General features: G+C 37.8%; 1 protein-coding gene across 7 annotated transcripts in view; it reads right to left on the bottom strand.

Moving 5' to 3' along the window:
• LOC140510017 (transmembrane 4 L6 family member 4-like) overlaps window positions 1-20,684 on the bottom strand; it is a 61,809-nt gene extending 41,125 nt beyond the window's left edge. Inside the window, exons 1-4 of one of the 7 annotated variants that reach the window (XM_072618275.1) lie at window positions 20,524-20,684; window positions 16,810-16,957; window positions 16,366-16,540; window positions 14,696-14,785 (exon numbers count right to left, since the gene is read on the bottom strand). In XM_072618275.1, the coding sequence (XP_072474376.1) occupies window positions 14,696-14,785; window positions 16,366-16,536 (261 nt within the window). In that variant the 5' untranslated portion in view covers window positions 16,537-16,540; window positions 16,810-16,957; window positions 20,524-20,684. Of the gene's footprint in view, window positions 1-14,695; window positions 14,786-16,365; window positions 16,541-16,809; window positions 16,958-19,368; window positions 19,388-20,523 lie in introns of those variants that run through there. The other 6 variants (XM_072618274.1, XM_072618276.1, XM_072618271.1 and 3 more) reach the window with 6 other exon arrangements.
• Window positions 20,685-27,644: the final 6,960 nt, after the last annotated feature.

The raw sequence follows: 27,644 nt of genomic DNA, 5'->3' as shown, positions 1-27,644 counted from the left end.
CTTCAGTATCTTGATTACAACAAATTTGTTTACGAACAGAAATTTAATAGGCTTTCTTGAAATCATACAAAAGATTTTACAAAACATTTCTTCCCAAAGGATTTCCCCTTCTTGTAAAAGCAGTTTAAAATTTATTCTGGTATCATTAATTCCCAAATACCACAAAATCCCCAAATTCCCTGGTCACAAGACCTCTTGTACATAATTGACAAAAATTACAAAATGTGATCTTACAAAATCTTGGTTAATAATCTCACAAATTCCATAAGTGATAACAAAACAATTTTAACTGAAACTTCTTTTTAAATAATAACAACACTCAGAGATTTATGATTTCTTAAAAGCCAAAATTTCAAATGAAAAATGTGCCATCATAGCAAACATCAGTAGTACTATCACCACTTGTTTATAGTCAAATAAAAAAGCTTCAAATTATGAAATTTTTACCACATCCTTTAAAAAAAATCATTTGAATGCAACAAAATTCAGATTAAAAAATTATTTTAACCCCATTTCTACCTCACAGTGGTTTCTCAAATTTTACAATGTAAGAGAACTTTAGAAAGACAGTACAATTTAGAAATACAGTAATAACACAAACAATAAACTTCAGATGATATCAATTGCATAGAAATTATTGATGTTATTACTTTTAGTATTTAAAACTCACTTCAAAATTATCAGGTATGGAACAACTACCTTAAATTAGAGAGATAATAGTAGTGTTGCATCTAACATATACCAGTCCTTGTGTTAAGCACTTTACAATCATAATGTTGAATAGCAATACTTTAATTACATGCATACATACAGATATGTATATACGCACACATGTACATATACACACATATGTGTATGTATTTAAAGTCTAATACTGCTGGCCTTTTAAGAGGAAATTATCATCCACAAATTAGTAACCTTTCTTCTTCTTCCTTAAAAAGCTGAAGTCCTTTTACCTTATCAAAAACTAGTTTTGCTAGGTCACAGCTCTTATTAGAACCAGCTACAACTGACTTACATCCTGTTATCACTCAAGGCTGGGAGTAGTTTTTAATCCTGTGGAAACAGAATTCCTTCTTTTGTTTCCCACACAAGTATTTAATTGGTTACATTTTTAAAATATTTATTTATTTTTAGTTTCTAACATTCACTTTTATAAGATTTTGAGTTTTAAATTTTCTCTCCCTCCTTCCTCTCCTCCCTTCCCAAGGTGGCTTGCAATCTGATATAGGCTATGCACATTAGTCATATTGTAAAGAATTAAATTAGGAGAATTAAAACCAAAGGAAAAAACTGCAATAAAGAAAAAATAACCAAAAAAAGGAAGAAAATATTATGTTTCAATCTGCATTCAGACTCGACAGTTCTTTCTTTGAGTGTGGATAGCATTTTCAATCATGAGTCTTTTGAAATTGTCATAGCTCCTTGCATTGTTGAGAAAAGCTAAGTCAATCAAAGTTGGTCATGATACAATGTTGCTGTTACTATGTACAATGTTTTCCTGGTTCTGCTCATTTCACTCAGCTTCAGTTCATGCAAGTTTTTCTAGATTTTTCTGAAGTTTACCTGCTCATCATTTCTTATGGAACAATAGTATCCATTATATTCATATACTACAATTTGTCCAGCCATTCCCCAGTTGATGGACATCCTCTCAACGTCCAATTCTTGGCTACTACAAAAAAAGCTGCTACATCTTTTGTACATGTGGGTTCTTTTCCCATTTTTATGATCTCTTTGGAATATAGACCTTGAAGTGGTATTGCTGAGTCAAAGGATATGCACAGTTTTACAGCCCTTTGGGCAATGTTCCAAATTGCTCTCCAGAATGGTTAGATCAATTCACAACTCCACCAACAATGCATTAGTGCTCCAATTTCCTAATTGGGTATATTTTAAAAGGGAAGAATAATAATTACTTACTTTGTGGGGAAAAGAATAAAAAAGAAGACGATCTTGTAAAATCTCCTTATTTGAAAACTCATCAGGTTTCTTGGGACTGATCACAAGGGCTCTTCTTCATTCTGGAACTGTGATCCAGAACTGCCTATGGGCAATAGAGTTGCCAATCAGCACCAGCTGCACTCCATGCCAGAAGAGGGTCTCTTGTAATCTCTTCTGACAAATACATCAACTTCCTTGCCAACTTGTCTATGAGCTCCCAAATCTGCTTCTGCTCCTGCTGCCTCCGTGTGCCCCACTGTGCTCTTGTTGATCTCCTAAATCCACCCCAGTGTTACAGAGCTCTCCTGCAGACCTTCTAAGTTGTCTTAGGCTAGAATAATGTCTCCCTCTGACCTTTTTGACTCTGAAGCTCCAAAATTTCATTTGAGGCATTAGTTTAAAAATGTTTGGAGGGGAATGTTGAAAGAGTTCAGCTGTGTCCCAGTCTATTCTCTACCATCCTTAATCACACTGATTTTAAGGAAAGTGTTTTTTTTTTCAATTTATGTAACTGAAATTAATTTTTTTGTGATAATTTCTATTCCTTGTTCAATTAAGGGCTCTCCTTCTAGCTGTCACTGTGAAAAGTATCTGATCTGGTTGACTAATAATTGTTTTTATATTCAATTTATGTGTCCATTTTGAGTTTAGTGTGGTATATGGCATAATTTATTGAACTAAACTTAATTTCTCCTGAACTCAATTCCATTTTATCCAGCAGTCCTTGCCAAATAGGTAAAGGGTCTTCCCTAAGCAACTGATGTTTTAAGTTCGACAAAAACCAAGTTATTGAAGTCAGGAGTTTCTGACTCCTTGTCTTGTTTGCTCCACTGACCTACTTTCCTATCTCCGTTTTTATATCAAATGTGAAATAATTTTGATGATTATTGATCTATGGTAGAATTTCAGATTAGAAAGTGATATTTCCCTTTTATTTTTACATTTTCCTTTTTTTAATTTTTATTCCCCCTTTTTAACTTAAGATTTTAAACTATTTGTTCTTCCAAATAAATTATCTTATTATCTTTGTCCTTCCAATTATTCACCATTCTTTATTTCCTTGAGAAAAATTTTTAAATTATATCTAGACAAATCTAGAGGGTGTGCTTGTAGATTGATTCCAAGATATTATATGCCTTTTCCAGTTATTTTGAATGTGACTCTGTATAATTTCTCCTGGATTTTGTATTGATATAGAAATATTATTAAATTTTTGGATTTACTTTGAATCTTGTTTCTATGATGAAGTTATTAATAATCTCAATTAATTTCTTTGCTGATTTTCTTAGATTTTATAAGTACACCATGACATCATTTGTAAATAGGGATAGTTTTAATTTGATATAGCTATCATTAACATTTCCAGAACTATATCAAATAAAGTGGGGGAAAAGATATCTTTGCTTTATTCCTATTCTATTGGGAAGGCTTCCAGTGTTTCTTCATTGCAAATATTGTTAGCTTGCAGTATTAGGCATATTTTATCATACTAAAATTAGCCATTTTGCGACAATGTTTTGTAGATTTTTTTCCCACATAAATGAATGCTGTTTTAGTTTTAAAAGACTTTTTTCTGCACATACTGATGTAATCATGAAGTTTGAGATATTCTTTTATATATATATATATATACATACATATATATATATATATATATATATATATATATATATATATATATATAATTAATTTGTTTTCCAAATGTGGAAATATTCCTGGTATAAATCCAACTTATTATACAATTGAATGATTTTTAGGTTTTTTGCTAAAAGTTTATTTAAAATTTTTGAATTGATCTGATAAACTCCTTTTTGTAACTACTTCTTTATTTACAGAAAGAAGGTTGAGAGTAAAGAGAGGAAAAAGTACAAGATGATAGAGTGGAGGTAAATATATATTAAGAAGCATAAATTTCAGACATTAATGGGACAAACTCATTCATAAAATGGATTATAAAACAGAATCTAACAATAGGTTGTTTATAAGAAACACACTTGAAAGACAAAATAAATATAGATTTCAAATGAAGGACAAAACCAAAATGTATTATGCTTCAGCTGATTTCAAAAAAAAAGGAATAGCCATGAGGATTTCAGATAAATCTACAAAAAATATACATAAAAAGAGATACGTAGGAAAATTACATTATTCTTTAAAAGGTTTCATGGATAAGAAATCAATACTTACCAAACAGCATAGCATCTAAGTACTTAAAAGAAAAATGAATTGAAAAGAGAAAACTATAATTATGGGGGACCTCAATGTATCTCCTTTCAGATTTAGATAAATCTAACCAAAAGATAAACAAAAGAAGATGATAAAGACCTCAATAGAACTTTAGAAAAATTAGAGATGATAAGTCTCTGGCAATTACTGAATAACAACAGAAAAGAATTCATGTAGTATCAGGTCTTCATGGCATATATATAAAAAAAAGTCACCAAGTATTAATTAAGGTAAAAAGCCTCACAAAAATACAGAAAAGCAAGAATTATAAGCACATCACTTAGGGAGCATAATACAATAAAACACATTAAATAAAGAGCCTTTAAAGGAAGAATTAAAAATTAATTGAAGATTAAATAACTTAATTCTAAAGAACCAGTAGGTCAAAGAACAAAATATAGAAAAAGAAAATTTCATTTAAAATGACAATAATGAAATAATTTACCAATATTTCTGGGATGCAGTTAAAGTCATTTTTAGGGGGAAATTTATATTACTAAATACTTTCATCAATAAAAAAGAGAAGAATGAATGGATGGACTGGGTGTGCAACTAGAAAAAAATTAAAATGAGTAATCAAAATCCTACAACTAAATAGCAAAGTAGAATTTCTGAAAGTAAAACTGACTGATAAAATTGAAAGCAAAACCCCCCAAAATTGAACTGATGAATAAAGCTAGGAACTTATTTAAAAAAAAAACCACTAAATAAGGTAAACAACTAGCTAATCTTTTTTAAAGCAAGAGGAAGACCAGTTTATTTCTATCAAATATGAAAAAGGAGAATTCACAGCAAGTGAAAAGGAAAAAAAATATTTTCTGGAACTATTTTGCCTAATTATATGCTGACATAATTGAAAACCTAGAGGAAATGAATGAATACTTTTAAAAATAAAAATATCCAGGGCGGAGCCAAGATGGCGGAGTAGAAAGATGCACATACGCTACCTCCGAACCCACTGCCTATAAAATACCTGTAAAAAAAAGAACCACCGACGAATTCTGGAGCAGCAGAAGCCACAGAACAGAGCAGACGAGATTTCTGCTCCAGAGAGCCTGAAAACCTCTCGCAAAAGGTCCCTCGCGCCCCGGACCCGGAGCAGAGCCCAACCCTGCCTCGGCGGCACAGCACCGAAAGGAGCAAATCCGAGCAGGCTTCAGGGACGGAATCTCCAGCAGCTGCGCGGGTCCCTCCACACACAGGTGACAAGGGTCAGTGAGAGGGTCTCTTTGGTGGGTGGAGAGGGGAGTGGGGTGCCCCCATAACTCAGGGCCCCTCGGGAGGCAGCAGCAGAGGCAGGAGCAGACCAGGGCTCCCCAAGCAGGCAGGAGCCTGGATCCATTGTTGAAGGTCTCTGCATAAACCCCCTGAGGGAACAGAGCCCGTGAGGCGGCCCTGCCCTGACCTGAGCACCTGAACTTAATCTCACACTGAACAGCAGCCCTGCCCCCGCCCAAAGCCCTGAGGCTGGGAAGCAGCATTTGAATCTCAGACCCCAAGTGCTGGTTGGGCAGATCTGGAGGCGAGGTGGGGGTGGAGAGGACACTCAGAAGTCAAGTCACTGGCTGGGAAAATGCCCAGAAAAGGGGAAAAAAATAAGACTATAGAAGGTTACTTTCTTGGTGAACAGGCATTTCCTCCCTTCCTTTCTGATGAGGAAGAACAATGCTTACCATCAGGGAAAAACGCAGAAGTCCAGGCTTCTGTATCCCAGCCCACCCAATGGGCTCAGGCCATGGAAGAGCTCAAAAAGGATTTTGAAAATCAAGTTAGAGAGGTGGAGGAAAAACTGGGAAGAAAATTGAGTGACATGCAAGCAAAGCATGAAAAACAAGTAAACACCCTGCTAAAGGAGACCCAAAAAAATGCTGAAGAAAATAACACCTTGAAAAATAGGCTAACTCAACTGGCAAAAGAGGTTCAAAAAGCCAATGAGGAGAAGAATGCTTTCAAAAGCAGAATTAGCCAAATGGAAAAGGAGATTCAAAAGCTCACTGAAGAAAATAGTTCTTTCAAAATTAGAATGGAACAGATGGAGGCTAATGACTTTATGAGAAACCAAGAAATCATAAAACAAAACCAAAAGAATGAAAAAATGGAAGATAATGTGAAATATCTCATTGGAAAAACAACTGACCTGGAAAATAGATCCAGGAGAGACAATTTAAAAATTATGGGACTACCTGAAAGCCACGATCAAAAAAAGAGCCTAGACATCATCTTGCATGAAATTATCAAGGAAAACTGCCCTGAGATTCTAGAACCAGAGGGCAAAATAAGTATTCAAGGAATCCACAGATCACCGCCTGAAAGAGATCCAAAAAGAGAAACTCCTAGGAACATTGTGGCCAAATTCCAGAGTTCCCAGGTCAAGGAGAAAATATTGCAAGCAGCTAGAAAGAAACAATTCAAGTATTGTGGAAATACAATCAGGATAACACAAGATCTAGCAGCTTCCACATTAAGGGATCGAAGGGCATGGAATAGGATATTCCAGAAGTCAAAGGAACTAGGACTAAAACCCAGAATCACCTACCCAGCAAAACTGAGTATAATACTTCAGGAGAAAAAATGGTCATTCAATGAAATGGAGGACTTTCAAGCATTCTTGATGAAAAGACCAGAGCTGAAAAGAAAATTTGACTTTCAAACACAAGAATGAAGAGAAGCATGAAAAAGTAAATAGCAAAGAGAAGTCATAAGGGACTTTACTAAACTTGAACTGTTTACATTCCTACATGGAAAGACAATATTTGTAACTCTTGAAACTATTCAGTATCTGGGTACTGGGTGGGATTACACACACACACATGCACACACACACGCACACACACATAGAGACAGAGTGCACAGAGTGAACTGAAGAGCATGGGATCATATCTTAAAAAAATGAAATCAAGTGAGAGAGAAATATATTGGGAGGAGAAAGGGAGAAATGGAATGGGGCAAATTATCTCTCATAAAAGAGGCAAGCAAAAGACTTATTAGTGGAGGGATAAAGAGGGGAGGTGAGAGAAAAACATGAAGTTTACTCTCATCACATTCCACTAAAGGAAGGAATAAAATGCACACTCATTTTGGTATGAAAACCTATCTTACAATACAGGAAAGTGGGGGATAAGGGGATAAGCAGGGTGGGGGAGATGATGGAAGGGAGAGCATGGGGAAGAAGGTGCAATTTGAGGTCAACACTCATGGGGAGGGACAGGATCAAAAGAGAATAGAAGTAATGGGGGACAGGATAGGATGGAGGGAAATATAATTAGTTCTTACACAACACTACTATTATGGAAGTCATTTGCAAAACTACACAGATTTGGCCTATATTGAATTGCTTGCCTTCCAAAGGGAAGGGTTGCGGGGGAGGGAGGGCAGATTGGCAGACAGGGGCAATTGGAACGCTCGGTGTTTTGGGGTGGGGGGAGGGGACAAAAGGGGAGAAAATTTGGAACCCAAAATTTTGTGAAAATGAATGTTAAAAGTTAAATAAAAACAAAAACAAAAACAAAAAAAAATCCATATTAATATAGGAAGATATAGGTTATCTAAGTAACCCAATATCAGAAAAACAAACTGAACAGCAATAAACTCTCTCTCCCTCTCATAAACTCTAGTAGCAGATGGATTTTTAAGTGAATTCTATAGAATATGCAAAAAACACATTTAATTCCAATATTGCATAAACTGTTTGCAAAAAATAGAAGAAGCCCTTTCAGACTCTTCATATGATATAAATATGGTCTTGATACATAAACCAAGAGGAAATAAATATAAAATGAGAGCTATAAATTGATATTTTAATGATTATTAATGTAAAAAAATTACATAAAATACTAAAACATAGATCACAACGTCTTGAAAGATTATACACTATCACCAGGTTTGATTTCTACATGGAATTAAGGATTGATTGTTTCAATAAAAGAAAGACTATAAATGTGACAAACTATGTTAGGGAAATTAACAATAAAAACCTCATGATTACATCAAAAGATGTTGAAAATGCTCTGACAATATTCATTACCCATCCTTGTTAAAAGGAAAAAAAACACTAGAAAGCACTACAATAAATGGGCTTTAAAAAAATGTAGTATTTGGTATCTGCCTAAAACCAAGTGTAAAAATTATTTGCAATGGAGAAAAAAAAAAAAGAGACTTTTCCATTAAGAGTAGTGGTAAAGCTATAGAAAGAAGGCAAGAAAGACAAATCAAGGTATTAAGCATAGGTAAATTTAAAACAGAATTATTGACTTTTGCAAATGATATGATTTATTTAGAATACCATAAAGAGTAATTAAAAATTGAAACAATTTGGCAAATTTGCAGGATGTAACAAATTCACATAAATCATAATATTGCTATAAAATAAGAACAAAACTCATCTGAGAGAAATAGAATTTTAATTTAAAATAACTTCAAATTGTATAAAATATTTGTAGTTTATTTACCAATATGTACTAAGTACTATGTGAATCTAACTATAAAATATTCTTTGCATAAATAAACAGACCTAAAATTGGGAGAAATATTCATTCTCCTATAAATACGTCAAATTAACATAATATGAATGACAATATGACCTAAAGTAACTTATTCAGTGTCATATTAAACTTCCAAAGGATTTTGTATAGCCAGAAAAAAAAATAATGAATGTCACATGGAGCAACAAGAATTTCAAGAGAACTCATAAAAAAAGTGGGAAAGATGGGGGCCTAGCATTATTTGACCTCAAAATTTACTGCAAAGCAATTTTTATTAAAATTAGTTGATAGTGGTATAAAAAGAAAGGTTAATCAATGAAACAGATTAGATATACAACAGAAACAAGTAATTAAATAACATGGCATAGTGTTTGATAAACTTAGAGACCTACTGGGATGAGGGGTAGGGGGAAAGACTTACTATATGAAAAGACTGGACAGAAGCTGTCAAAAATTAAATTTAGACCAACATCAAGATAATATACAAATGGATGACTTAGACATAAAAAGTGGCAACATAAGGAAATAAGAAAAGAATTACCTTTCTGATCTTTGAGTAGGGGGAGTCTTCATGACAAAATAGGGCTAGAGAAATCATGGAAGACAAAATGACTATTTTGATTATGTAAAATTAAAAAGTTGGGTTGGTTTTTTATATAAAAACAAAACTAAGTCAATTAAAATTAGAAGGTAAATCGGTAATTAGAGCAGGGAATCTTTTCAGCAAGCTTCTTTTATGAAGATTTTATATCAAATTTGCAAGACTAAGAGCCATTCCCCAATAGATAAATGGTCAAAGGATATAAACACGTAGTTTTCAAAGGAAGACATATGACAAAAAGGCTCCAAATGACAATTAGAAAAATGCAAGTTAAAAAAAATTTGTGATTCTACCTCATACCCATCAGACTGACAAAAATAACCAAAGAAGAAAATGATAAATGTTATATAAACTAAGGAAAAACAAGCACACCAATGCACTGTTGGTAGAACTGTGAATAAGTCCAGCAATTCCAGAAAACAATTTGTAACTATGCCCACAAAATTCACTTAATTATGCATGCTTTTTAGCGCGATATAACTATTATTCAGGCTATACTTTAAATAGAGCAAAGGGAAAAGACTGATTTACAAAAATATTTATACAAGTTTTTTTTCATAATAGCAACCCCCACCCCCAAAACAAACAAACAAACAAACCAAAAGACCCCAAGACCCTGGAAAGTAAGGGAATGCCAACTTATTGGGGACTGGCTTAACGAATTATGGTGTATGAATGTAAGGGAATTTTATTAAGTCTTAAGAAATTATGATACTGACAGTTTCAAAGGAAGCTAGGAAGACCTCTATGAAGTAATGTACAGTGAAATGAAAATTTGTACAAGCAAATAACAGAAAAACAAATTTAAATACATTACAATTCTGATCAGTACAAAGACACACCATGATTTAAGAGGAATGATTATGCCATCCATCTCCCAATAAGATAGGTAATGGACTCAAGGTGAAAGATGAGACATTTAGTTTTAGACATGAACAATACCGATTTTTTTTTTGCTTGCTCATGTGTATTTCTATAAGAATTTTTTTTTTAATTTTCCAGTAAGGGGGATAAGAAGGAAGGAGAAAATAAATTCTTATAAAAATAAGTGAAAGAACTTGGAACAAGAAAAATAGATTTTTAAAAAAGTTATGATTAGATACAGGAATTTGAAGCTAAGTGGCACAGTGGATAGAATGCTTAGCAGGGAGGTAGGAAGACTTGAATTCAGCTCCAACCTCAGTACTTAATATTTGTGTGATCCTATGCAAGTCATTGGACTTCAGTTTGCCTCAGTTTTCTCTTCTGTAAAAATGAGGATAATAATAGTGCCTTTCTTCCGAATGAGATAACAATTGTAAAAAGCTTAGCTTAATATCTCAGTATATTAGCTTAATTATTATTAATGATATATATAATTAAAATAATATATTAGCTTAATATAAAAGTCAAATATTGTTTTTGTCATTATTACTGTTGTTAATCTTGTTATTTTATTATCTACATGGAAGTGGAACACTTGGGGGTGATGGCAGTAGAAAGGATATAACGATCTCTGTGTGTAGCTGAGGTGTCATGGGGAAATGGATCATGGCATTGAGTAGGTTCAGGAATTAAAATCTGAATTATGTGGGGGAACATCACTACATATGTTAAAATTCTTTTTTATAAGGACAGGAAATGGAGAGGAAAGAAGGCTGTCAGCCTTGTGCTGAGGTCATTGAGGAAGAAAGGAGAATGTCCTAGAGATTGAAAGATAATTAGCTTCCAAGATTTGGATTAGGTGATAAATTTGGATTGAATGAGCCTTAAAAGAGGAAAGTTTTCTAAATGGAGGTAGTAGAGGGAGTCTTCAAGTGGCAATGGAGAGCAAGGAATTTTCTGACCTTTTTACAGAGAGTGAGCCTGGTGGTATGTTAAAAAAAGCAGCCATATTGTAAATAGGTGGACAAAGAAAGCAGGGACATTCCTAATGGAACCATGTCTCCGTGGAAGCCACAAGAAGGAAGAAATAAGAAAATTTGAAGGGGTTTAAAATAGTAGGAAGTTTGCTTATTTAGTGTTTAGCTATTTTCTAGTCATTCAAATTGCATATTCAGATCATTAGTGGAGCATTTTTTGACTGGTGTGTTAATATGTCAGAGATACAATTTTTCTTCTGAGAACTTTGCTTTACCTGAAATTCAGAAATTTTGGTTTATTTCTAATAATTATCATTCTCTTTCAGATAATATTTATTTCTGATTCATTCTTTGATCCACTTATTATTTGGGATGCCATTATTAAGTTTCCAGTCTTTTTCTTATATTATCTGTATTAATTATTATCTTTATTATGCTATGGTCTGTAAGAGACAAGATAGCATAATAGATAAAGAGCTGGCCTCAGAGCTTCAGACACATACTGGTTGTGTGACCCTGGGCAAGTCACTCAACCTCTCATTGTTCTAAGTAACTAAGATTGTAAGTTGCAGAGGGAATTCTAATGTCCATTGAGTTTCCCAATCCAGGAACACCTTAAATCAATGAAGTCACAAGTTCAATTCCTATGCCTGTGGTCTACAAATGATATATTTAGCATTTCTGTTTCTTTAAATTGATTTCTAATTTCTTTATGTCTTAGTACATGGTCATTTTTTCCAATAGTATTTTGTGTCATTAAGAAATATGTATACACTTAAATGTTCCCATTCATGAGATGCCTTTTTTATGTTTTGTGTCATACCAGTTATTCACCTTTTAAAATCTTACAACTGTAAGTGGTAATGTAGCAGATAGACTGCTAGGCCTAGAGTCAGGAAAACATGGAGTAAATCTCCATCACTTACTAACTGTGTAACCATGTTCAGAGGCCACCACTATCTTTCCCACCATCCAGGTTTGCAAACCCAGTGGCACCTGTTCTTCACTCTCATGGGCCTCAATTATCCAATCATCATCTCAAAATGATCTGAATCCTTCATCTCACCTCCCTTCTCATCTAATCTCCCAGTCTATCCTTCTCTTACTCCAGTCCCTAATAAAAAGGTAGCTCTTTTCTTCATCAAGACCAGATCCTCTATATCTTTTCTTCACCACATCCCTTTCCATTTTCTTCATCAGTCTGCCTAAAATCACCATTCTGTCCCATATCTCATTTACTTGTTTCTTCCCTGCTGCTTATAAGCCTGTCCAAGTCTTGTTTTTCACTAAACCCAAATATCTTTTGAAGCTCTCATCCTATATGTATCATCCCTTTCTCAGTCAAACTCCTAGAAAAAGTTGTTTTCATCAATTGATGCCACTTCTCACTAATGACACAGACCTGGCAATCTGACTTGTGAACTCATGTAACTGAAACTGTTCTTTCCAAAGTTATTCATAATCTCTTAATTGTCAAATGTGACTAACTTTTCTCAACCTTCATTCTTCTAAGCCCCTTGGCAGCATGTGACACCGTTGACCACCTTGTTCTCCTAGATACTCTCTAGATTTTTGTGACCTTATTCTTTCCTGCTTTTTCTTCTAACGGTTCTGATTGCTTCTCAGTGTTTTGTTGGACCATCATCCATCTCTCACCCAGTAAGTGTGATGTGGTTGTACCTCATGTTTCTTGAGGGAAGTCTTCTCTTTTCTTTTCATATTCTATACTTGGTGACCTCATTATCTCCCACAAGTTTAGCTGTCATCCGTATGCAAATGACTTCTAGAGCTATCTATTCTGCCCTAGCCTCTCTCCTGAGTATCAAGCTTCATTACTAATTGTTCAGTAGACATGTCAAACTGGATGTACTGTAGAGACCCCTGAAAGGCAACCTATTCAAAAACAAAACTTCTTATCTTTTCCCCACAAACTCACTCTTCTTCCAAACATCCTGATTTTGGTTGAGGGCACCATTTATCCTTCCTGTCCTCCAGGTTCACATTCTTGTCATTATCCATGGCTCCTCACTCTCCAATTATTTGCCAAATATTATCAGATCTGACTATAACACATCTCCCCTATAATCTTCATCCCCTTCTGCCTCCTTCACACAATCACCAATTGCTTCAGTTCTCATCACCTCTATCCTGGAGTACTGTAATGGTTTCCTAACTGGTCTTTATGCCCTGAGCCTATGTCCACTCCAATTCATCTTCCAAATAATTGCCAAAGTGATTTTTCTCAGGAGCATGTCTTCCTACTCAATAAATGCCAAAGGCTCCTCATTGATTCTAGGACCAGTTCTCCATTCTGGCTTTTAAAGCCCTTCACAATCTAAACCCAAGCAACTTTTCCAACTTTGATATATCATACTCTGTGATCAAATCAAAACTGGCCTTGCTCTTCCTCACAGATGACACTCCATCTCCTAGCTCTATGCCTACACATTGGCACAAATTTTATTATGCATTTACTACAAGTATCTTGAATGCAATCTCTCCTCAACTCCATTTCACAGAATCCCTACTTCCTTTAAAACTACCTGTGCAATCCTGGGTGAGTTGCTTAATTTTTGTATGCCTCAGTTTCCTTAACTATAAAATAGAGATAATAATCATACCTACGTCCCAGGTCAAATGATGTCAGGCATGATGCTTGCCATAGTAGATGTTTCATAAATGCTTGTTTCCTTCCTTTTCCCTGAAACACCATCTTTTACATGAAGCCTTTCCTGGTTCTCTCAACTGCTCTACCTCCCAAAACTACATTACCTATATAAATACAGGCATACATACCTATATAAATATATACACCTACATATGTGAATTTAAGGATGTTCCCATGCTTAGATGTGATAGAAGATGAGCTCCTGGAGAACAGAGATTATTCCAATTTTTGTCTTTGCCTCCCCAGGTTTTAGTAAAGCACTTAACACATAGCGGGTGTTTTAATATATGTACATGTTCATCCTTCATTGCCAAAGAGGACCATGCCATCAGAGAAATGATGACATGACTTGCACTTGACTTTGTTTTGAGTGAGGGAGGGCTGTGTAGGTCACCAGCCTCACTTCTCCTCCAGAACCATCTGAATCCTGTGACCAGATATTCATCAGGATGACTGGAGATGACCCAGGATGAGGCAATTGGAGTTAAGTGACTTGCCCAGGGTCACACACTTAGTAATTGTCAAGTGTCTAAGGCTGAATTTGAACTCAGGTCTTCCTGATTGAATTCCACCTGTGGGATCATAGACAAGTCACTTAATGTTCCCAAGTCAGTTTCCTCATCTATAAAATGGAGCTAACAATCCCCTGGTGCTTACCTCCTGAGGTTCTTGTGAGACTCAAGGGAGATAAGACAATGCCTATAAAGTGCTTTGAAACATTTTAAAACAGTCCTTAAATGCCAGTTTTCATGCATAAAAGATCTAGGTATTTTCTTTCAAGAGTATTCAGGAAATACCTCCATCTTTCCCTCTTTGCCCCATTCTCTTAGTTACTGTCTAGCACCCAGGAAATCACAGCCCCCCAAAGTATGGGTCTGCATTGATCCATCTGATTGTCCATGGAGTTGGCTATTACCATCATGCATTCACTTACCCAATACCTTGCCCCACAGATTTCCCAGCCACAACATTTCTTTGTCTTACCCTCCTTCATACTCAGAAGCGCATAAGCAGGAAAGAACATCTGCCAACAATGAGAAACAGAGCCCAGTGAGTTTGGATGGAAGCAAAGGCGCTCAGGGATCTCCCCAGCCATGGCAGAACATAATAGACTAAGGAATGGAAAACCAAAAAATGTGGGAATTTCTTCTGTGAATCACTGAGTACTCTTATTGGATACACACTAAAGGAGCAAATGATATCTCTGATGCATTTAAATTCATTTGCAGTGAGGAAAAATACTTTTATTTTATGAGTTGGGATGAAAAGAATGCAAACTTTGATCAGGTTAATGGGAGGCAACATCTGGACTCGGCAGGGAGGGAGGTGAAAAGAGAAGGGGAAGGGAATCAGCATTTTTATAAAGTGCCTACTAGGGGCTAAGCACATTACAAATATCTCATTTGAAGAAGGTTTTTCATTGCAGACTGAGTACAGGAAAGAAATGAAATATCACATACAGGGGATAGATTTCCTTTAATCTGACCATGATTGGAGCTGATCAAATGTAAGAGAAAATCTGAACCTGGAGTCAATGCACATAAGGAGAGATAAATTTAAAATTTTAATTAATTTTAAATCAACATTAAATAAATTAATTTATGTAATTATTCCATTTTAATGTAATTAAATAATTAATTAAATGTCATTTGAATTTTTTAAATTAAATAAAAGTATTTAATTTAAAGATAAATTAAAAATAAAATTTAAATTTAATTTACAATTTAAAAAACAAACAACTCATCCCTATTCAGCGTAGAGGAATGACCCTCTGAAGATGCTGCTTTCTTTCTTTAATTAATAGACACCAAAGAATATGGGCAAGGCAGGCACTAGGCGTACATGTACCTGAGAGAGCACATGCTATCCTTGGCAGGATGCAAAATGTGTCCTTGCATACCATTATGGTCAAGGAGTTACTGGGAAGGCCTTTCCAGAGGTGAAGGAAATGGACATCAGGCAACAGGTTCCTTCCTATTTCAATTAATTCTCCTGGCTAAGTGCAAAATAAGCTTCATTATAGATATCTTGTTTAATTTAGAACTTGAAGAGCCTTCAAGAACCTCTAAATTCAGTGCCCTGAGGCAAAGCCCCAGTCTCCCTCCCTAGTTACAACTTTATATATGGAAATTGTTGCTAACAATCTATAGATACTCAGAAACAATTTATGCAGTGGAATTAAGTTTTTATTTTTGGAGTGCCTTTAAATAAATCATCTTCTAAAAAGAATATTGTTCTTTTCAAAGCCACTCCCATAATAAAAGAAGGCCAGAATCATGGCAGACAGAGATGGTTTGGTGATTCAGTTGGCTAAAACACCCAACAGACAAGGTCAGGATTTTATTTTAAGGAGTGAAGAATCGAGATGGAGCATGAATCACATTAACTATAAGAAGGACACATAAAAAGACTGAATTTCTGGCTTTTTAGCAGGACAGGGGAGGATTTCTGGCAGCTACTGACCATACTCCACAGTGAACACTCCAAATGCCAAAATCCTGATGAAACAAAAGGGGCCAAAGCCAATTCAACCCGTCCTCCCCTCCCCCCAATCCACAGGGGAAGATGACCTATGGGAGGTTTGGTAGGGTCTGTTTTACTCACAATTATTCCCAATCCAATTATTCCTCCAAAGTATGTGACTTCATCAGTAATTTGATCAAATTCCAGTAATGTCATTGAAGGGAAGCAGAGCAGGGCATTTGTCAGGATACCCAACAACATCAGGGGAACGAGTAAGCCTCCAAGGCACCTTGCACATTGTATACAGCACATCCTACTGACAGAAGAGAGCCATACAAAGTGATGAAGGAGAAAGCCCTTCCCCCTACTGGTCACAGTATCCCCCACCCAGGATCCTCTGAGATCCTAGCTAGAACTTCAGATTATTCTTCTTCCTCATGAGAACAGGATTCAAATCCAGTTATCCACCAACAACATCCATAAGCAACTTGCAGCCTCTCAAATGCAAGTAGAACTCCCCAGAGTATTTCTAGGCTTTTACTGCCTTGTTAAGATTTTTCTTTGGGCTCTTATAAGTTTGATTACCTGGGGAGCAATCATTTTTCCATGGATGTCAATAACTTCTTCAGCTTAAGCAAAACTCTTGGTTCCTGGTATTGGAAGATGGAGATGGGAGAGAGCATGTTTTCAGATCTTCTTTTCATTCACTCTCAGGGCCTTGTACACTTGGCCACTAGGAAGTTTTTTAAAAAAAAGACCTTAGTTCACATTATAAATATGTCACAATTTGACCAATATGTCACAGATTGAGTTGCATTGCATTAAGTTGTGATCCCAGGACTCAAAGTGATTCCTTCATTTTAAAGATGAGAAAAGCAAGACTCAAGGAAGGTGGCCTTTGGGTACAAGAAAAGAGTGGGGCCAAGCTTTGAAGCCAGGTCCTCTGACTCAGCAGCACCTATACAGGGCCACATGGGGATTTTAAGGATGTCTTACAGCTCCACAAGGGTGGCTTGTAGGCCAGCATGAGCAGCTCTTTTAAATGGAGTCAGCTCTATTTCCCAGCAGAAAGCATCTTGACTATCTGTCTATCCTTGTGGTCAGTTTCTCAACTACAGGGATTTCTAAGGAACACACCAGAATAGCTCTCTGGTCATCAATTTGACGATACAGTAGACATTTATAAAATACTATCTGTGAACAAGGGATTGAGAATACAAAGACAAAAATGAATCATCTGCATACACAAGGGGTGCCTTCTCTTTTGTGGCTATTCCAAGTGGACTTGAGAAGTCAAACAAAGGGATCTAAAGAGGGAAAGGGCATTGGGGAACCAGGAAAGGCCTCAGGAATTAGAAGGCTCCTAAATTTTACTCTGCAGAAAAATAGGAAATTAAGGAGATTGATGAAAGGCAGGGGAGACCTCCTAGGTAAAGGCAGGAGATGAATATTCAGGGACCGGGGACAACTAGCAGGTCAGTTTCAGTGGAATGGAGTGTGTATATGTGTGTATGTATATGTGTGCATATAAGCACGTATTCTTATATATGAAGGGGAGCAGTATACCATCATCTTTCCAGGCTTGTTCCTCAGTGGCATCTTGTTCTAATTACTCCTTTTCACGGGGTCAAATGGCATCAACAAAAGAAGGCAAGTAGGTGCTTGTCACAAAGCATTTTTCTCACAAGAGCTCCATGAAATAAGTACCACTGATGTTATCATTCCCACTTTACAGCTAAAGAAACTGAAGCTCTGAGGACAGATTTGAAGAAGGAAGAGAGGTGGGGGGGAGAACAACCAAAAAGATATGTTGCAATAGACCAGGTGAGATGTGATGAGGGCCTGGATAAGAACAGCAGTTGAGTGACTGGAGAGAAGGGATGGTAAACAAGAGCTGCTATGGAGGCTGAAACAAGATTCAGTAACAGATCTGATGTGGTGGCTGAGAGAGTGTTGGAAGCAGAGATAACACTGAAGTTGCAGACTTGGATTATGTGAAGGATGACAGTGTTGCTCTCAACAGTAACAGGGAAAGTGGGAAGAGAGGAGAATGTTGGAGAAAAGATAATATTCTTTTTTGGACATGTTGAATTTGAGATGCTGATGGGACAAAATGTCTGGAAGACAGTTGGTCAGGTGGGACTAGAGCTCATGGTAATCATCTACAAAGAGAAGACAATTGAATCCATGGGAAGGGATAAAGTGAAGGTATAACAGAGAAAAGAGAAGTCCCAAGACAAAGCTTTTGGGAATGACATGGATGAAGCTAGAGCAAAGGAAACTGAGTGAGCAAGATCAGGTATGGTAGAAAGAGAACCAGGAGATAGCAGTGTCACAAGGAGAATTAACTAGATTAACAGTGTCAGATGATGCAGAGACAGAAACTCACTGTACCATTCAACATAGCAGCAACTCCAAACCTTTCCATGTCTTGTGAAGACATCCACCATACTCCTCCCCTCCACACTCTCAGCTGAGGACCTCACCTCATACTTCACCCAAAATGAGGCCATTTAACATTCTTCTCCCATCCTCTTCATCTTACACCATTCATATGCCTTAACCTCCATTTCCTCCTTTACTCTATCTCACATGAACAGGTGACCCTTTTCCTAAAACTAATCCTATATCCCCCCCTTGATCCCAACCCCTTTTGTCTCCTCCAGCAGAATGTTCTCACTATCATTCCCACTTTATCTATCCCCACTTTATCTATCTTCAGTTTCTCCCTATCTATTGGTTCATTCCCAGTTGCCTACAATCACACCCATGTTCCCAGTCTTCTTTAAAGCCTTTCAGTTGATCATACCATCCCTATTGGCTATCCTCTTTTATCTCTCCCCTCTTCTCAGCTGAACTCTGAGAAAACCATCAGTACTCTAGGTGGTTCCACTTTCTTTGCACTTACTCTTTTCTAAACCCTTTGCCGCTTGGCATCTGACCCATCATTCAATCTCCAAATCTGCCATTGATTTCTTAATTGCCAAATCTAATGGTCTTTTCTCAATCTGCATTCTTGACTTCTCTGCAGCCTTTGGATCATCTTCTCCTTTCGAATTTTTTGCTGATTGATCTTTCCCATGACTTCCCCTACCTGTCTGATTACTCTTTCCCAGTGCTCTACCTCCACAGTCACTGCCTCACCTCTGTGACGATGACTCAACCCCATCAGGGCATGCACATGAATGCCTAATACGTAGATGGAGCTGAGTTCAGGAAGACAATGGACTGCATATGCAGATTTGGAGAGCAACTACAGAGATACATAATACATACATACATATATACATATACATATGTGTATACACACACAGTAGAAGAAAGGTAACCTGAGAAAAGTTACCAGCAAGGAAATTGGGAAATGCCCTGGTCATCACAAAGAAGTCTCCTAAAATTACTAAGACTTTCTTTTTAAAATGCATTATTTTATTTTATTGCTAACTCCCTGATGAAGCAAAATAAGGTGAGCACATAGTCACACCAGACATACCTGCTTTGCCCCTCTGTCTCCCTCTTAGAACAAGAAACAATCTACATTAAGCCATAAGAAATTGCAAGGTAACCTGGCCTACTGAGTAAAGAATGTATACCACAGGCAAGTCCCTTAATATTTCAGCAGCCCCAGGCAACTCTCTAAAGCTCCGAGTTACTGGAGAAGATGCCCACCTGCATTTCTGGAGGCAGCTTCCAGACGCTCCTGTCCAAAAAGGAGACAATGGATGCCCGCCCCTACAGCCTTCTCCGTAGGAGTTGGAGTTCTCTTCCCCAGCTCCAACTCTCTTTTCTCTGCCCCTAAACCTCGGCTTTGCCATGTCTACAGGAGATGCTGCTTGTGTTGTGATAGGGAAACTAGGGAACGTGGCACTCCAGAATTTCCCTGTGAAGTCTGCGTCAGCCTCTGAGACTCACGGAAAGAGCCCAATGTGCCTCTAGTGCTGGGCAGGCAGGTGAAGCCCAGCGAGAGTCAGACAGACTGTGGCCGCTCCAGAAGAAGCCTGGAAGGCCTTGGAGAAAGACGAAGAAGCAATGGGGCAAACAGTCGGATTTTTTCATGAATCCGGACCTCATGAGTGTGGTGCATTTTTCAGGGAATTGTTCCAGGTTTCTCTGGATGTTTGACGCTGCAGTCAGTCATCCGCCCCTCTGCCCCCCCATCCCTCGGAGACCTTTGGAGGCTGGCTCAGGCATGGGTCCAAGGACTCAGCCTCCAGCCCCCCGGTTACTACTAGCGCCTCCCGGTCCCCCCAAGCTCCACACATGACTTTGTATCTCTTCTGTACACATTTCTTGCCTACTAACCTGACGGTGCGGGTTTCCTCCCACCCTCACATAAATTCTTGGAGGGCTCAGACGGTGGGCCCCTCGTGGCTAGTCGTGGCTGGGCCGGGGACCAGCGCGGTTGTTACACGGGGCTCTCGAGGCGCGGGGCACGCAACAGGAGACAAAGGGCTGCGGGACGCTAGGGTGGGCAGGGGCGTCGGAGGGGCTCTGGCCATAGTCACAGGAGAATGGCTGCGGGCACGAGGCTGGGGAGAGTGGGGAAGGAGGAGGTCAAAGCCCAGGGGAAGGACAGGAGAAAGGAAAAGCTCTTCGTGGGTAAAGAATCAGCGCGGGTCAGCTCCTTTTAGCGAGCTTCGGTGCCAACCTGCCCCGAGTATTTGTCTGTATACATTGGCATTCTGACGTCATCGTGAAGGGACCATCCTATTAGAGAAGTACCAGATTTACATTCTCGTCTGGGAACATCTTGTATCCTAGGCTAGCGGAATGGAAGTTCCTACCATCGGCTAATGGGAAAAACATCAAGTGCCTACTGTATGCCAGGGGCGACTAGGTGGCACAATGTCGCGAGTCAGGAAGACTCATCTTTCTGAGTTCAAATATGACCTTAGACACTTCCTAGCTGTGAGACCCTGGCCAAGTTACTTAACCTTGTTTACCTCAGTTTCCTCATCTGTAAAATGAGTTGGAGAAGGAAATGACAAACCTCTTCAGTAACTTTACCAATGCAATCCCAAATAGAGTTGTAAAAAGTTGAACAAGACTGAAACAACCCAAACAATAAGTATTTGCCCGGCATTGTGTTAAGCACTGGGAATTCCTCCCTCAAAAAAAACCCCAGGCAGTCCCTGATCTCATGGAAACTCACTGTAGAATGAAGAAAATGTGCAAACAACTGTGTACAAATGGGTTATGTAGGAGGTAACAAGACATAAAGCACAGAGGGAAGACACTACAAAAAAAAGGGCTGGGGAAAGGCTTCTTGCAGAATATGACCTTAGCTGGGACTTGAAGAAAGCCAGGAAGTGGAGATGAGGAGAGAGAGCATTAAAGAGACAGGCAGTGAAAGTGCCTGCAGTTGAGAAATGGAGGCCAGTGTCACTGGATCCAAGAGAGGGAAAGGGGGTAAGGTGCAAGACTGGAAAAGTGTGTTGTGTTTTTTCTGGGGGGGGGAGGGGGAGGGTGTATCATTAGAGTTATGAAGCACTTTGAATTTGAGAAGATTTTAGATTTTATCTTGATAGGGAGCCATTGGAGCCTGAGTGTGGATGAAACAATCATTTTAGGAAAATCACCTTAGAGGCTTAGTGGAATTTGCACTGGAGAGGGGAGACACTTATGCCTGGCAGATCCACCAATTAGCTATTATTATAAGTCATTCAGGCATACAGAATTGAAGCCCTGCACCAGGGTAGTGACAGTGCTGGAGGCTTTTTCTAGAAATGTTAAAAAGGTAAAAATCAATAGGCTATGGCAATAGAAGGGATATGCCAGTTGAAGATAATACATCGCTTGCCAGCCTGGGCTCTGGGAGGACTGTTATTATTACATATGCCTTGAAGGTAGGGAATGTCTCCCTTTCGCATTTAACCTACCAGCAACGTCTGGCACACAGTTCAGGAACTTTAGAATGGTTGATTGATTTAGTTAAATCTTAAGCACTCCCATTAAAATTACTGCATAGTAAGGACTCCAAAGGCTTTTGTCGGCAATTCCTACCAAACTGGAAGGATTTTCTGTCAACAGATCAGTATAGCGGAACATGAAACTTGCTGTTGCCAACTTGGCTGCACTGATGGATTTTGGAACCATGACTGTAGGTGATCTTTCAAAGACCACTACCAAAGTTGTGAAAAGATTGCCTTGGGTATAGGAAAAGGGAGCACCCCTACCAATGAAATTCTAGAAACTGAATTATAAGACAACTGATATAGTGGCAAATTGATTCTGTCTCTTTCCAATATTGGGTTTTGGAGGTGTTTGATTTTCTCTTAATTTTGAAATTTACTTATGCTGAAATATTTACACCGGACCCCAAATATTTTGATTTATTACAAAATAAGAATAGCCATACCTAGCATTAATGCAGCTAGGTCTCCATTAGTGTATTTTCATTGGCTAGAACCATTTACCATATTTACATAATTTTACGTAACTTCAAACAGTAAATTCTGAATACATATGGCCACTTTTAGGGGATTAGTCTCTAATTTTCTTCCTCCGTTTTGACTCTTCCCAGTTTAGGTGTCAGAACCATATTTGTATCATAAAAAGAATTTGGTAGGACTCCACCTATTTTCCCAAATAGTCTATGTAGTATTGGAATTAATTGTTCTTTAAATGTTGGATAGAATTCACTGGTAAATCCAGATCTGGCCTTGGAGCTTTTTTCCTAGGGAGTTCCTTGATGGCTTGTTCAATTTCTTTTTCTGAGATAGGGCTATTTAAGAGGATTATTCCTCTTTGGTTAATCTGGACAATTTCTATTTTTGTGAAAATTCATCCATTTTACTCAGGTTGTCAAAGTTATTGGCATACAGTTGGGCAAAATATTTCCTAATTATTGTTTTAATTTCCTCTTCATTTGTGGTAAATTCATCTTTTTCAGTTTTGATACTGGCAATTTGGTTTTCTTCTTTTTTTAAATCAAATTAACAAAAGGTTTATCTATTTTATTGATTTTTTCATAAAGCCAGCTCTTAGTTTTATTTATTAGTTCAGTAGTTTTCTTAATTTCAATTTTATTAATCTCTCCTTTGGTTTTCAGTATTTCTAATTTGACATTTAATTGGGGATTTTTAATTTGCTCTTTTTTTTAGCTTTTTTAGTTGCATGTCCAATCATTGGTCTTCACTTTCTCTTTTTTTCATGCAAGCATTTAGAGATATAAAACTTCCAAGGGATTAATTATTCACACTAATTGGTACTTAGCTTGGGCAACACTTTAAGGTTTGCAAAGTACTTTACATCAGAGATCTCATTTGATCCTTACCTCATTTGATCATCCTGTGAGGTGCAAATTTTATGACTACATTTTCCTCTAACCACCTCTTTAAAAGAAAAATCAGAATTGTAATTTCATTGGTATAAGGAATACCCAGTGAAGAAACTCCCTCATCTAATGGAGACTCACACCTTCCCTGAAATTTATATTCTTCAAGATTTGTCTTGGCACTGATAGGTTAAGAGACAAGACTTGAACCCAGGTCTCCATGACTCTGAGACTGGCTCTATAAGTATTAATACTATTATAGTATAGAATATATTATAGTAGCATTACTATGATAGCATATTATAGTAGAATATGTAATATAGTAGAATTATGAGCCCTAGAATTAAGTATCCCTGATGACTGGACTATATCATCAGTTTATTCAGTCATAGTTAAGTGGTGGAAAAGATTTGAGCTGGAAAGGACTTTAAAGTCCATTTAGGAATCATACTGGTGATTTGTTTGCTGCGGTTAACTGAGCAATCATTAATTTGTTTTTGAGTGTTTTCTCTGAATTTGGACTCACCATCATCTTTGGAGATAGCTTGAGGGGAAGAATAGTCAGGCAATATGTGTCTCCTTAATTTCTGTCTTGTTCTTGTAAAGCTACCACAACTGGGAAAAATAAAATAGGATTTTGTGCAGTAGAATTTACCTAGGAGAGGGGCTTGAACTGGCTTCCTACTCGGGAGAAAATTGGCTCTCTTTTTTTAACTTTCCTTTCTATAAAATGGATGTCATGATTCCATAGTGTTGTAATACTGAAATATTTCAATTATATAATTTTGGTAAACTGACTTCAAAATACAGAACTGAATTTCCTGATATCTTAATTATAATTGCTGAGAATGGTTAAATCTGAATTTTGATAATTCAGTAAGTTCAGGGAAGGTTTTGATGACTGAGAATGAGCTGTGGAATCAGAGACATCACAGCTTTGCCTATTAGTTCCTGCTACATAACATAAGAAACACCAATAATCCCAGTCTCTCTGGAGGCAGTTGAAAATCTAACCACAAGACAATCAGCTGGGAAGAAAAGTTATAAAATGACATTGGGTAATGTCATCTACAACTTTCCTTTTCTATGAAGGGAGGAATGGAGGGTGAGGACATTTAGTGGTTATTTATTTATGATAATAGACAGGAGACAGTCTTGTCATCTCCCAGGCATGTGAGAGCATCAGGCCCATTATGGCACACTGACATTGGTATACAATAGTACTTTTTCAGTCCTGAATATATAAATTTTGTAGATGAGTGGTTTCTTATCTCAACCAGATTCTGAAGATATGAGTATTATTTGGGAGTTGTTCAGTGCCTGTGGATTTCTTGAATGTGATTTCCTTTCCAGAAGATCTTGGGTCAGTGTATATACACACACCCACACCCATACCCACACCTACACACACCCACCCACACACACACACACCCACACACCCACACCCACACACCCACCCCCCCACCCCCACCCCCCCCACACACACACACTTTGATTTTTGGATAGATCTATGAAATCCATCAATGTCCATCAATGGAACTATGTTCAGCACTAGTGGAGATCACATTCACCCACAATTTCTCATCCTGTGTAGCTCTCATCACATCTTTCGGTAAATTCTTCTAGTGTTCTAGCCTATATTGGAGCCTGTCTTCTAGACCTCCTTACATTGAGAGTATATCAACACAGGGCTATGAATATCAGTGGAAGGTTGTTGATGGGTTAGTCTTCATTCTTATTCAATGACCAATCTACCTTTTTTTTCTAGCTGTATATAATGTAATTTTACTCAATTATATGTGTATATTCTTATATAATATAATATATAGTAATATATAATGTGACAATGTTCTTTGTGCTGCTTCTTCTATGCAGCTTTTAATTGGTAATATGTTGGATCCTATTAAGGACCATTAATGTTCTTCTCCATTTTCCTTTAGGTGAAAAATACGTACAGTGTTTGGACTGCAGAAATGAACGCAACTTTAGAGCTGCATTATCTTTCCTTGCGCATTTTCCCTAAGAATATATTGGGGCAATGGTTCCTAATCTCTCTGGGTCTCAGTGTGTGTTAGTCCTTTGTTGTCAAAGAAGACCATGCCATCAGAGAAATAATGACATGACTTGCACTTGACTTTAAGTGAGGGAGGGCTATGCAGGTCACCAACCTCACTTCTCCTCCAGAGTCATCTGAATCCAATGACCAGATATTCATCAGGATGACTGGAGATGACCCAGGATGAAGCAATTGTGGTTAAGTGACTTGCTCAAGGTCACACAGCTATTGAGTGTCAAGTGTCTGAGGTGAGATTTGAGCTCAGGTCCTCCTGACTCCTGTACTGGTGCTCTATTCACTGCACTACCTAGCTGCCCCAACTGGGTTTCAGTACTTCTCATCTGCAAAATGAAGATATTGGACTCAATGACTTTCAGGGTCCTTTCTAGCTTTGTCCACAGTCTTAAGTAACTATCTTCCAATAAGATAATCAACACTGATTTAACTGCAACATAAAAATTTTAGCTAATGATTGCTTCATTCACAAAGATGATGAGCTTAATATTTAGAACCATTCTTTAGGTGCTGCCTCCCAAGGAGTCTATTTTATGAATGCCCAAATCTCATAATGGACAGCTAGGTGCTACAGGGAGAAAGAACTGGGCCTGGAATCAGGAAGACTAATTTTCCTGGGTTTCAAATCTGGCCTCAGACACTTACTACCTGTGTGACCCTGGGCAAATCACTTAACACTGTTGTTTCTTCATCTGTAAAATGAGCTGGAGAAGGAAATGGCAAACCATTCTAGTATCTTTGCCAAGGAAACCCCAAATGGGTTTATGGAGAGTCAGACACAATGGAAACAATGGAACAGGAGCAAATCTCCTAACTCATATCTCACATCCATCTGAAGACAATGAGGAAAAAGGTGGTCTGCATTTCCATGGATTCTGTGAGTAGCACCATCATTTTGCAGCTCTCAGGGCTTGCTTGAGGCAGCTTGGTATAATGGATAGAGGAAGCTATGAAGACCTTGGTTCAAATTTCACCTTGGACCCCTATGGGTTGTGTGACCCTAGACAAATCCCTCGAGCTCTAAATGCTCCAGACAATTCTCAAAGATGGCTCCATGTATCCATCCCATCATGTAGCAATGTAAATCACGCCTCAAGTCTTTATCCCATTTCTCTCTTACTAATTCAACCCCTGAGGTTGTTGTGAAGTAACTGCTTTATAACCTTTAAAGGATCATGAAGCTGTGAGCCGCTGTAATCACTGCCTAGCACACAAACCCTTCAGACTGATATCCATCTGTCTTTTGGAGACATTTACTTATGTGGACAGTTGGAGGAGAGAACAGCAGCTGGAGTCAACAGTGTAAGAAACTCCTCCACGTGGCTAGAAGCCACCTGATGTAATCACTTCAATGGTCTTTAATAAAGGTTAATGGCAAAGCCATAGTGATCATTGTATGTGTGAATCTCACAGAGCTGGATGGTAGGAGATAGACGGCTAAAGGAGATGTTTAGAACTAGCCAGGATTCCTTCCAATTAAGACCAAAGAGGAAAGGGAGGGAAAGAGAAGTGTGCCAGTGGGTCTGTCAGATGCTCAGACAGGACTTTACTGTGGAGTACATCTGAATCATGAGCAAACCAAAACATCACCTCGTGCTGTCATTGGTCCTCTTCCAAAACAAAAGACAGACAAACAGCAAGAATGTTTGAATACCGAGACAACTTGAAAGGCTTTTGATTATTTCCTGCAAGATTCATGTCTGGGACCTGCCCTTTATTTAACGTGCTTGGCTCAGTCCTGACTGAGCTGCCTCGATGCCCCTTTGTTAGGTAAGATCAAGCCATGTGTCCAAAAAGACTAATCATGTGATGATCACTTCTCTCCCTCCCCACCCCTAGTAGTTGAGTTATTTTGTCTCATTTACTCTGTTTGGTTGTTGTTGATTAGTCCTGTCAGACTCTTTGTGACCATTTGGGGTTTTCCTAGCAAAGATATTGGAGTGGTTTGCCATTTCCTTTTGGGGTTCATTTTACAGATGAGGAAACTGAGACAAACAGGGTTAAATGACTTGTGCAACTGTAAGTGTCTGAAGTCACATTTGAACTCAGTTCCTCCTGACTCCAGAGTTGGCATTC

This window comes from Notamacropus eugenii, chromosome 6, assembly GCF_028372415.1.
Source record: "Notamacropus eugenii isolate mMacEug1 chromosome 6, mMacEug1.pri_v2, whole genome shotgun sequence".
Taxonomy (NCBI): Eukaryota; Metazoa; Chordata; class Mammalia; order Diprotodontia; family Macropodidae; genus Notamacropus; species Notamacropus eugenii.
This window is presented reverse-complemented; position numbering and strand designations above follow the sequence as displayed.